This window comes from Myotis yumanensis, unplaced genomic scaffold, assembly GCF_028538775.1.
Source record: "Myotis yumanensis isolate MYYU_CA2020_CCGP unplaced genomic scaffold, mMyoYum1.0.hap1 SCAF_6, whole genome shotgun sequence".
Classification (NCBI taxonomy): domain Eukaryota; kingdom Metazoa; phylum Chordata; class Mammalia; order Chiroptera; family Vespertilionidae; genus Myotis; species Myotis yumanensis.
In genome coordinates this window covers 81,352,570-81,365,331 of record NW_027223757.1, presented here as the reverse complement: position 1 = coordinate 81,365,331, position 12,762 = coordinate 81,352,570, and the positions used below count along the sequence as shown (strand labels likewise).

At 42.2% G+C, this 12,762-nt stretch overlaps 1 protein-coding gene across 1 annotated transcript in view; it reads left to right on the top strand.

Annotated features, from left to right (window-relative positions):
• The first annotated feature begins 1,170 nt into the window (after positions 1 to 1,170).
• The window catches only part of MEP1A (meprin A subunit alpha), a 33,258-nt gene continuing 21,666 nt past the window's right edge, over positions 1,171 to 12,762 (top strand). The window contains exons 1-5 of the mRNA XM_070418459.1: positions 1,171 to 1,242; positions 1,325 to 1,349; positions 1,441 to 1,491; positions 5,202 to 5,242; positions 5,739 to 5,814. Coding sequence (XP_070274560.1) covers positions 1,174 to 1,242; positions 1,325 to 1,349; positions 1,441 to 1,491; positions 5,202 to 5,242; positions 5,739 to 5,814 — 262 coding nt within the window. The 5' untranslated portion in view covers positions 1,171 to 1,173. The remainder of the gene's footprint in view (positions 1,243 to 1,324; positions 1,350 to 1,440; positions 1,492 to 5,201; positions 5,243 to 5,738; positions 5,815 to 12,762) is intronic.

The window sequence follows — 12,762 nt, the reverse complement described above, 5'->3', positions numbered from 1 at the left end:
TATTTTTATTGATTTCAGAGAGGGAGGGAGAGGGAGAGAGAGATAGAAACATCAATGATGAGAGAGAATCACTGATTGGTTGCCTTCTGCATGCCCACTATTGGGGCCCCGAGCCCACAACCCGGGCATATGCCCTTGACCAGAATCGAACTTGGGACCCTTCAGTACACAGGCCAATGCTCTATCCACTGTGCCAAACCAGCTAGGGCCATTCTTCTTCTTCTTCTTCTCTTTTTTTTTGACAATATCACACTTTCTACCATAACTATATAAAAATTCTTGAGCAGTTTCTTTCTCATTCTGCCTTTTCAGAGTTTTCTTACCTGTATTTGGAGGTTCTCTCTTTCACATGAACTTCAGAAAGTTGGTCAGTTTGTCAAGACCCTGTTAAGATTTTTATTGGAATAACATTGAATTTATAGACTAATATCAAAATAATGACCATCTTTATTTTTCAGAGTCTTCAGGTCCATGAATGTTTATATGGGTAACTATACATGTATGTTGCATATGACTAGATGGATAATTCTTTTTTATGTCCTTCGATAATTACTGTATAACATTTCCATAAAAATTGAACTCATTTTTATTATATTTATATACTTTAAAATCATTTTATAGCCCTAACTGGTTTGGCTCAGTGGATAGAGCCTCGGCCTGCGGACTCAAGGGTCCCAGGTTCGATTCCGGTCAAGGGCATGTACCTTTGTTGCGGGCACATACCCAGTAGGGAGTGTGCAGGAGGCAGCTGATCGATGTTCCTCTCTCATCGATGTTTCTAACTCTCTATCCCTCTCTCTTCCTCTCTGTAAAAAATCAATAAAATATATTTAAAAAAATCATTTTATAGATTGTTTTTATTTCTATTGTGAAATTGATCTTTTACCTGTTATATTTTATGAACAGTTATTGCTGGCATAATATGAATGTTACTGGTGTTTATATGCTTATCTCACTATTAAGTTTTTCAAACTTTTCCCTGGTCTCTGAAGCTTGAGCCTTTATGTTAAACTTAGTATCTGCCCTCCAAAGGGTCAATGACATTTTCATTGACAATTTTTTTAGCGCTATAGTGCATATGAAAGGGTCAAAGTTTCCAATATGACAGCCAGGACAAAGTTCAAGAGGCATTTATCACAAGTTGTCTTTGCTAACATTTGTTCACTTGCAACAATGGTGTGGACTAGGGTCACTTGCATTCTCTCCTTCATCTTGTTTTTTGTTCACATAGAAGCTGTATCGGTAAGTCAAATTCTGCTCTTCTGGATATTTAGAGATATCAACTCTAGTATATGTTATCCACTTTCTGTATCTTTTCTTTCAGATTAAGCATCATTTAAAAGGAAATGGTAAGGCCCAATTGAAATGCATAGAGAATGTTTCTGGACTTTCTTTTGTTCAGCAAGACTAGTAACAATTTTCCTCCCATTTTTTTAACAGTACATGATGCAGAGTTTGAGGAACAGAAGGATATTTCAGAAATCAACTTAGGTGGGTTCAATTTCCATATTATTAATGCTTTGAAATAATTTCAAATCCTGTAATAGAATTACTGAAAAGCTATTACCTTCATAATACATTATTGGGTAATTTTTTTTGGTGGGGGGATTACTTATTGGTGCATCATTATAATTTGCAGAGTTTCTGTAAAATGGAAATATGGAAAGAGAATGGTAGTTAGATCAAACTTTCTAGGAGACATAGTATGTGTTTAGTAAATCTACAAATATGTAACAAGATTGTTATTTATAAATATTTCGCTTTGCCAATTTCCATTTTGAAAAACAGGAAAGAAAAATGGATGATTATTCTGCTTGCTAAAGAAAAATATAAGGAGTCTGCCCATGGTTATGTTTAGCAGGCAGGAAAACCTAGCCCTTCACTGGGCCCTCATATTCACTAACAACTGTTTACTTAAGACTTTGAGAAAAGTACAAAGGTGTTTCTATTTCAACATCTTGTCCACAAACATATCTCTTGAAGAAATTTGTCAGTCTCATTGGTTACTGACAGGAGAGAGAGAAGCTGAGTTATCATCTCTCTTTTTTCTTCTTCGGTCCTGCTTCTAAAATGAAGGAGAAGCCTCTATATTCTGGGTGTTTTTGGTTAGGATTGTTGGGAAATAGAAGTATCATGGTCATAGACACCTATAGTTTACAAAAGCTTTTGTATCTAGTTGCACATTTATTTGTTCAATCCTGTAGGGGAATAAAGTGTTATTTTCATTTTGCAGGAAAGGACAGCAGCTCCTTGGGGTTGGGGTGACTTGCCCAAGGTCACAGATGCAAGTGATGTGGATCACTTCCAGGTCTTCTGACTCACAGCTCAGTGCTATCTCCAGATCACAAAACTAAAATACCTGGCAGTTAAATTGCTCTGGCATTGTCCCATTTACAAAGAAGGCAGGCTAGTTGACATTTAACTGGAAAAGCTTGAGAATGACAACAGGTGGGGGGATAGAAATAGTTTAGTGAGGTCACGGGTGAGTGGGTCCTCAGACTTGAGTCAGGCAACAAATGATCTCTCCTTAGGTCAGGTAGTCAAGGTGTAGTGATTGAGAGGATCTGCTCTACTTTAAAACAGGCTGGCCTTAGAATTAGCGTTTCCTAATCTCATCCTTGTTTATCTAGTAAAAAATTCTTGTTTTATTTAGAGCCACTTCTTACTCTTCATCTCTACCACCACCTCTGAACTATGGTCCCAAGAATAAGTTTTCCCATGTGTGTCTTTTCTCTTTTTAAGTCATTCCAAATGAGCTGTCAAGATTGATTGGGTTGGCCACATAGCCAGAAACCACAACACGTTGGGGAAAATCGCATAGAGAAAATTGTCACCTTGTTACAATCTTCTCTCCATGCCCCACGATGCTGATATAACCCCCCCTCCCCAGATCTGCTCCTCTCAGTCTTTTTTATTATGCATTTTCCTCCTCCTAGATGTTTAGGCTCTGACTTCAGAGTTTCCCTAACTCTTGTCTTTCTCTCACACCTTACACACCACCTGTCAGCAAATGCTGTTAGATCTACCATCAAATTATGTCACAAGTTGTGACTTTTCAGTGTGTTTCTCTTTTCCTGTCCTGGTCTAAGCCATCTCATCTCTGGCCTGGTCCTTGAGTGGCCTGCTGACTGCTCTTCCCTTTGTGCCCTCATCCCATCCAGGCTGTTCTTCACAAGCTGACAGAGCTCTCAGTGCCAACCAGGCCATGCCGCTCCTCCCCTCCAGTCTTCCAATCACAAGATTCCAATCTTCCAATCTTCCAGCACTGACTAGTGTTGGCGAGATCCCATCCAGCACAAAATAAAGATCCTGGAGTCTTGATTCTCAACGTGTGGTTCACAGGCCAATATTACCTGTACCACCTAAGAGCTTTCTTAGAAATGCTGCAGACCTATGGAATCGGCATCTCCATTTGACAGATCCCAGATGATTCCTAGGCAGAGTAAAGCTTGAGATGACCTGACTCTGGCCAGCTTTCTCACCCATTACTTACTACCCCCCCCGCCCCCCGCCCCCCGCCGCCTTACTTATTTGAGCTCTCCAATCTCCCTGACATTCTGGCTATTTCTCTACAAGAGTGGTTCTCAGTGTGTGGTCCCCTAACCAGTAGCATCAGCAGCACAAGGAACTTGTTAGAAATGAAAATTCTCAGGCCTTAGCCCAGACTTATTGATCAGAAACCCTAGGGGTGGGGGTCAGCAACCCTAGCATTTGGAAAGCACTGCTCTAAGACATCAAGGCTTTCCTGCCCCAGGGCGTTTCTATTTTGGGTAGCCTTTGCCTTCAATACTCTTCCTTCATTCCCTACTCCATCAGATTTCTGCTCAAATGCCACCTCCTCAGGGAGGCCTTCCCTGAGCACTCTTTTTAAAAAATATATTTTATTGATTTTTTACAGAGAGGAAGGGAGAGGGATAGAGAGTTAGAAACATTGATCAGCTGCCTCCTGCACACCCCCTACTGAGATGTGCCCGCAACCAAGGTACATGCCCTTGACCGGAATCGAACCTGGGACCCTTCAGTCCGCAGGCTGATGCTCTATCCACTGAGCCAAAATGGTCAGGGCACCCTGAGCACTCTTTACAAAATATCAACTCCCTCACTTCAGCACTCTTTCTTCCCTTACTCTTTCTTATGTTTTTCCTATTTCCCTTTTCACCATCTGCCACACTCTACATTTTTGTTTGTCTTCCCTCTATCCCCAAACAAGAATGCCATCTCCCTGAGGATTTTGCTTTATTCTCTGCTATACCCATAGCACCTAGAACAATGCCTGGGATACATTAGGTACTTAATAAGTATGTGCTACGATGAACAAATTGGCTACTGAATAGATGGAGGCTGGCTCTCAATGGATATGTGCTTCTTTGGGAAGTGTTCCTCTTGCCACACTCTCTCACCCTCCTCAACTCATCCATGCTGACCAACCACTGGGGTCATATGACTCCCCTAGCCTACCCGCATCCAGGCCAGGTATCAGGAAATGCATACTGTTGCTCATGACAAACGTAGGCAAGAGTATGGCTAGACCAGCATGCAGTACCCCTACTAAAAGGGCAATTGAAAATGTGGGGCCTACTGCTGGTGGGGCAGTGGTGTCAAGGCTACCTGTTGTTAGCATTGCTGCTATCATATTCATAGGTTAGGTTATGGAGGTTAAGAAAATGTAGGGAAATGAGAAAAGGGATGGTGCAATGACAGCCTTAGTTGCTTAGTGTTGGAGGGTACCATTGTCTTTTCATGGGAAAGAACAAAATCATCCCACTTACCTAGGGTCAGGAAGAAGGATGGTATACTAAGGAAAGGGCCCCTGGGTGGGAAGTCAGGAGTGTTAAAGCTCAGTCAGTGCTGAACACCTAGTACATCCCTTCCTGTCTCAGGAATCCATTTCATCCACTGAAGTGTGAGAAGTATGGAATCAATCATCAAAAAGATATTTTCTAACTCATCTGCTATTTTTAAATTCTTGAAAAAGTTTCTTGTTTCAAAAATGAAAATAGAAGATTGAGACTATATGATACTTATTGGCTATACACATCTGCTCCATTAGAGGGAATTTTTGCATTGTTTCAAAAAGACTTTCACCACATAAAGGTGAATCATTACAGGTTTACAGTGGAAAAGATGGATTTTATGATGAGAGATACCTTTTAGTAAAGTTCATTCAAATATTTCTTTTTTTTTTTTTAATCCACCTCTAGCTGCAGGGTTGGACCTCTTTCAAGGGGACATCCTCCTGAGGGTGAGTACCTGCCCATGACACAGCAACGTCCCTCCAGACTGGCTGTGATGTGTGCGAGCCTCTGCTCTGTGAGCCCTAGGACGGGCACAGAGGGGGACATGAAAGAATCTAATCTGTAATCTATACCCACAAGGACTTACACTGTGGTCAGTGGTGACAAAAACAGATAAAAAAATAGCAAACATCACAAAAGAGTCTGTAATTATTAAATTTGCTTTATCCAATCAATTATCCTCGTAAGTGAAAAATGAGAGAGAAGAATGAGAGAGAAGACGTTTAAAATGTCTATTTCAGTTTGGGGAGAACCTTTTTTTGTTCTTAATAATTTCTCTGACTTTTCCAGATTGTCTGTAATGAACTATCATGTTTATAATCAGAAGACAAATGCTACTAAATTGTTGACTTGCGTGACAGATGATTTGCGGTGTGAGGGTTTGGTGGAGGAGGGGACCAGGGGATGAGCCTTCCCGGTGACCTGTACCTTGTTTTTTCACAGAACTCCAGAAATGGTCTGAGAGACCCCAACGACAGGTGGAAGTTCCCCATTCCTTACATTCTGGCGGACAATCTGGGTAACACTAACTGTTCTTTATTAGGAGCTTTGGGCTTACCTCTTCTTCTACCCCCGCCTCCTGTTCATCCACATCAGATGGGGGGTAACCAGTCCTGTGTCAGAGGCTTTCTAAGCCCTGCCAATTCTTATCTCCTGGGATGAGAGGCCTGATAATTCATCGATGTAATGTGAGCCCAAGGTACAGAGCAACAAAATGATTTTTAAAAGGCAGGAAACATTAACATGTTAGTAATACCAGAAGCACCATCAGGAAGGACAACATGATGCGATACAATTTGCCATCACGGCAATAAAAACTTGCACTTTAAATAATAGTTTGCTTAGGTGAATCTAAATATGGAATAAGAATACTATTTTCAGCATATTGATCGTCTCTTTTTGTTGCAAGACAAACATGCCACATTTTTGAAGCAGAAAAGTCTGAATTCCACAACTGAAGTCCTCATTCCTCGGTATTAGTACATGGTGTTCCTTTCTCTCTCTTAAGATAAAGGACTGAGTTATGTTTTATTCACTGTTGAAAATAATACTTGGTGGAAATAAGCAAGTATTAGAAGCCACGCGTGGACACTGGCTGACCTCAGGCAGCTGACTGATATCTGAGCACCGGGGTGATGCAATGCCGTGAGGCCCATGGAGGAGATGGAGGGAGGTCAGAGAGAGGGGAAACCAGGACAAGCTTGCTCAGCCCTAATGGGCTGCCAGGACGGCTCCACTCTCAGGAGTTGTTACTATGTTTCCGAGTTTTCCACCACTATCATCAGGGCGGTCTTCACCCCTTTCCTGGAGAAGAGCTAGATATAAACAAAGGCTGTTGTTCTCAGTTATTTTATGGAAAAGTGAGCTGAGTTGTTTTTCCCCAGGGTTTGCCAGCACACTTGCAAATTCATGGAGCATTTGTATTTATTGGAATGTGATTTAAGAAACAGCAGCTTTAGAAGGAAAAGAGAGAGAGAGAGAGAGAGAGAGAGAGAGAGAGGGAGAAAAGGAAGAAAGGGAGGGGGGGGAAAAGAAACTACAACTTTACTAGTAAAGGGTTTTTTTCCTCCCAAGACAATTTTCTTATCACACCTGAGTTACCGTCCTCCCATCAAAACATAGACCTACTTATTGAATCTCAATTACGTGCCAGGCACTGCTGCCTTCACCTGATATTTGCCCTTCACGATGCCCCTGTGAGGTGTTAGTGTTTCTCAGACTTTAGAGTTAGGGTTTCCTGAGGAGCTGGTTAAAATGTAGAGCAGGGACAGGTGGGGCTGGAGATTCTGCATGTCTAACGCTCTGCTGGGTGAGCTGATGCTCTTGGTCTCTTGGCCACACCTTGAGCAGCAAGGTCTCTTCAGCTGCAAGGTAGGTGACAGTTTAGTGGAGAGCAAGACTAAAGACAAGAGGCCTGGAATACGGCAGCAGCAGTAAGGGAACAGAGGTAGTTCTCAGGCAGCACCACATGCGAATCACCTTTACCATTGGGAAAAGTGAACATGCTACTCAGAATTCAATATTTGTACACGGTCCCTTCATTAAATTGACATAGAGTGAAATACACAAATCAGTGTACACGTCAATGGCTTTTGAAAAATACATAAGCTTATGTAGCCCGTATTTCCATCGCTCCGGAAAGTTCTGTGTGCTCATTTCCAGCCAATCCGATCCCCACTCCCCCAAGAGAAAACTACCATTCTAATATTTTTTCTATAGATTACTTTACATGATTTACAACTGATCTACAGAAAATGGAATCCCATAGTTGGTCATCTATTGTATTTGCTTCTTTTGTTCAGCATGTTTTTAAAGTTTTTCCATATTAATGTAGATCAGTAGTTAATTCTTTTTTTATTACTCAATAATATTTCTTTGTATGAATATATTGCAACTATTTATCCATTTTTCTGTGTATAGGCATTATTTTTTCAAGTTTGGGGCTATTGTGAAGAAAGTTGCTGTGATCATTCTTATACGAATTTATATTTTAATTTACCTCAGGTAAATGTCCACGAATAGAGTTGCTTGACCATATGATAAATGTATGTATAGGTTTATAAGAAAACTAGAGGCCCGGTGCACAAAAATTTGTGCACTCGGCAGGGGGGGGGGGGGGGTGGGGGGGTGTCCCCCAGCCCTGCCTGTGCCCTCTCACAGTCTGGGACCCCTTGGGAGATAATGACCTGCTGGCTTAGGCCTGCTCCCGGGTGGCAGAGGGCAGGCCCAATCCCTAAGTGCAGCCCCTGGTCAGGCTCAGAGCAGGGCCGATTGGGGAATTGGGGCGCCGCCCCATCATGCACAGAGCAGGGCGGATCGGGAGGTTGCAATGCCACCCTCAGTCACGCTCAGGATAGACTGATTGGGGGGTTGGGGCACCGCCCCCTGTTACACTCAAGGCAGGGTCAATGGGGAGGTTGCGGCGCCAACCCTTGTCACGCACAGAGCAGGGCCGATCAGGGGGTTGGGGTGCTGCCCCCTGTCACGCACAGAGCAGGGCCGATCAGGGGGTTGGGGCGCTGCCCCCTGTCACTCACAGAGCAGGGCCAATCAGGGGGTTGAGGCGCTGCTCCCTGTCACTCACAGAGCAGGGCCGATAGGGGAACTGGGGCACTGCCCCCTGTCACACACAGAGCAGGGCAGATCAAGAGGTTGGGGCGCTGCACCCTGTCACACTCAGGGCAGGGCCAATGGGGAGGTTATGGCTCTACCCTGTCACACACAGAGCAAGGCCCGTGGAGGCGGGTTGGGGCGCCACCCTCTATTACCCACAGAACAGGGCTGATCAGGGGGTTGGGGCGCCACCACTGTCACACTCGGGGCAGGGTCGATGGAGAGGTTATGGTTCTACCCTGTCACACACAGACCAGGGCCCGTGGGGGGGGGGGGGGGGCGCCTCATCCTGTCACACACAGAGCAGGGCCGATCAGGGGGTTGGTGCACTGCACCCTGTCACACTGATCCCGGTGCCAGGAGCCTCGCTGCTCCGCTGATCCCGATGCCGGGAGGCATATTACCCTTTTACTATATAGGATAGAGGCCTGGTGCACGGGTAGGGGCTGGCTGGTTTGCCCTGAAGGGTGTCCTGGATCAGGGTGGGGGTCCCCACTGGGGTGCCTGGCCAGGCTGGCTGAGGGGCTGAGGGCTGTTTTCCCGCTGGCAGTTGACTAAAAGCTCCCAACCGCTCCTTGTTTTCTTTTTTTTTTTTTTTAATTCTGGGCCAGCTTTAGCTCTGAGGCCTCGCTGCTGAAAACATGGATACAATGTTGCGGTCCGGGGCTGACTGAAAGCCTGTTTTGTTTAGCTTCTTACTTGCAACATAGTAATAGTTGCTTAGAGTTGCAGTTGAGAGTCCGGCAAGTGAGGCGGGGAACGTTGGAGTCTGCAGTTCCTGGAGGAAGCAAGTCTCCCTGCTGGCTTCAGTGCATGGCTGCCGGCCGCCATCTTGGCTGACGGTTAATTTGCATAAGGATACGCTGATTAGCCAATGGGAAGGGTAGCGGTCGTACGCCAATTACCATGTTTCTCTTTTATTAGTGTAGATGCCATTTTTCATGGTCACTAACAATGTGTAAGTGCTCCATTTGTTACACATTCTCACTAACATTGGTGTCCTTAATATTTTAATTGTAGCCATTTTAATGGTTGTAAATGGTATCTCACTGTGATTTTAATTTGCATCTTCCTACTGATTAACAGTATTTAGCACAATTTCATGTGCTTATTGGCCATTTGTGTATCTTCTTTCATGAACTGTCTGTCCAACTCTTTCATGTTTTTTATTGTATTATTTGTCTTTTCATTATTTGTAGAATTTTATATTCTATAGATAAAGTCCTTTGTCAAATATATATAATGAATATTTTTGTTAGTCTGTGATTTGCCTTTTTTAAAGCACTGTATTGATTTTATTAATATTTCCTAAGAACAAATTTTGACTTGTTCATTTTCTCTTGCTCCTCTGCTTTCTGTTTTGTTGCTTTCTGCTCTTATCTTTATTATTTCCTTTGTTCTACTTACATCAGGTATAATTTGCACTCCTTTTTTTATTTAAGGTGGAATTTATATCACTGATTTTAAATCTTCATTTTAAAAATAAAATGCAATGCTATAATATGGCATCTAAAGCTATAAATATTATTTGAAGCACTGGTTTTACTGCTTTCCACAATTTTTGATATGTTATATCTTTATTAAAGTTTATTTTAGATATTTTCTAATTTCTGTTGTGATTTTTTTTAAAATCCATGGGTCAGCTAGATGTTTCAAAATTTCCAAATATTGGAAGCTCTTCCATTTTTTGCTGAGGTCAGAGAATAGATTATTTAAGATTACAATCTCTTAAAATTGGGACTTGTTTTGTGGTCTAACTGATGGCCTATCTTGGTATATGCACTTGAAAGAACTTGTATTCTACAGTTTGGGGGCACATTATTCTATCAGTGTTAAAGAGGTTGTGACTGTTGGTGCTAATTATATATTAGACATTGTAAATACTACATTTCAGAGATTCTGTATTCTGTTATGGGCCTCTGGATAGTGTTCATTTTTGTTAGAACAGTTAAATTGCTGACTGATCATCTTGGATTTGTGACGGTTTTGTTTTTATTTTGTCCTTAGTTCAAAACAAATCCCTTTGTCTTTACTCTGGAGACATCGTGGCCTCTCTGGAGTTTCAATGGAATGTCCAGGACTTTCCCCAGCCCTGGGCACGATTCAAAATTCAAATTCTCCACTGAGATGCCTGTTTAACCAGCTTTCTATCTGCTACTTTTCACTAAGCTCCTTGGAGACTTCTCCCATTCATGCAAAGTTCATGGGTCAAAGACTGGAGAGGTGTTTATGGACAGATTTTGGAACCACCAACCCCCTTTCCTTCCAATCAATCATGACTCTTTTCCCTCCAGGATTTCCTCTCTTGATTTTCAGTCACTCAGGCAATCCTGAAGCCTTCCCTGTGATAGATACATCAGGAAGACACAACTTCAAATTTGTGCTGAGTTCTCTCTTTCTTGCACTGAAAGAATTTACAGTGTGCCATCATGCAAAAAAACCCAAACAAACCAAAAAACCCAAAAAATAAAACCAAAAAACAAAACAACAACCCCCCCCCCCCCCCACACACACACACACACTATATAAACTTGAATCTTAACTAGTGGTATTTCCACCTCACAAAAATAAACTCTCCTACTGTCTCTACCTGTTTTAGTCATTTTCTGGTGCTTTAAAAGAGTTTATTTTCTTAAAAGTTTCCCAAAGTTTATCATTGTTATCTGTAAGATTTAAGCTCCTTCCCCATTACCAGATCAAAAACTTTCTCAAAGGATTCTTGAACTAAAAATAGTTAGCCTTGCCATGCTATCCTCATGTGGAGTCATCAGTGTCTGAAGTTAACTCTTCTTCTCCTGTTATTTGATACAGGGTGAAGGCAAGCTAGTGGTTTTTTAAACTAATGTGGTTACTCAAGACGAACTATGTAAAACTTACTACGTGTGGCAAAGTGCAGAACTGAGAACTAGGAAATCATTGAGGCAAAAGATGAGCTCCTTCCTCTCGGGGGCTATCAGTGCCCTACGTGGGCAGACCACCTGCATAAAGACGACACACAAGCCACCAAGTGTGGCTTTCAGAGGAGGCAACTCAGAGTTGGCTTCACGGTGAAGAAGGTGGCTTCACATGGCCTTCAATTGCACTTTCTTTCTTTTGAATGATGTTGGGATGGTTTTTACAAAATTATTACAGACTTGGGTAATTCCCTTTTTACAACTTGTTCAGGTGTGGGAGGTCAGAAGTGATGGGATTTTGAAATGAACCACTTTCAGCACTCCCACTCTATGGCTTGAGGACAAGAGCAACATAACCTATGGACAGCATGACTTGAGTAAAACCAAACTCCTTTTTCTTACACTTTAGTGAATGCCACATTCGTTGGGTATATCTCTTCATATTATAGATGTCACTAAGAAAGAATTGGTAAAATTCATGGAAATCATCCAGGAAGTTTAATGTATGCTCTTGTTGTTATCTGTCTTGTTTCCACCATTAATTTACTTATTATCCCAATGGCTATTTCTTTACTGACTTTGATATGATCCTATGACATCTGGATTGTGGAATCTCCAACTTGTTAGCTTATTAAATGAAATAAGAGCCAGGATAATATAATGAAAGTACTTGGTAAACTACCAAGAATGATAAGCTTTTTTGAGAGGATGCACAAAGCCAAATATACAAGAAGTATAACTTACGTGTATATAACTTAGCTTTATTTTTAACTTAGAGACCTACTTTCAATGAGTCGATGGGAGAGAAAAACCACACACACAAAGTAAAACAGTCTCCATTATTGTGGAGCATCTGTTTCCCCCTCCTGATCCTTGTCCCATGCAATATCAGCTGTGAGCATGTTAGGTGAAAGGAAAGACATTTGCTCTTTGGCCATTGAGCCACACACGTTACTGGCAGGCACCTATTGTTCTTGCTTGGTCAGGTTCAGTAGACTTCTACTGCTTTGGTTCCAAACTTGGGTTACAGCAATCATTTCTAAGGCCGCCTGCAGGGCTGCCTGTCTCAATTTGCCATTTCCTCAGGGGTTTTGCAGGGAAGTACAATATGTACTTATGCTTTCTGAACCCACAAACCTCTCTACACTCTGCTTTCTTCCTCCAGTGAAAGGGATGTCTTTTTAAACTGGGGTAAGGAACACCATTCTTTGTTTCTTTCCAATGAAGTTGGTTCATCCAGGCAGAGGACACACATGGCTTCCAGTCACTTCTGTTTTCTGCTCAGCCATGGCACTCTCCTGAGGCATGAACCCAGAATCTCTGCTTGAATGGGGGAAGGAAAGTGGGGAAGTTATTTGGTTTAGCCACATACACATACATATGTGTATTCTTATTTTGTAGTTATATTTACATTATTATGTGTTTAAAGTATGTGCCTGATATTTATGTCCTGAACTAAT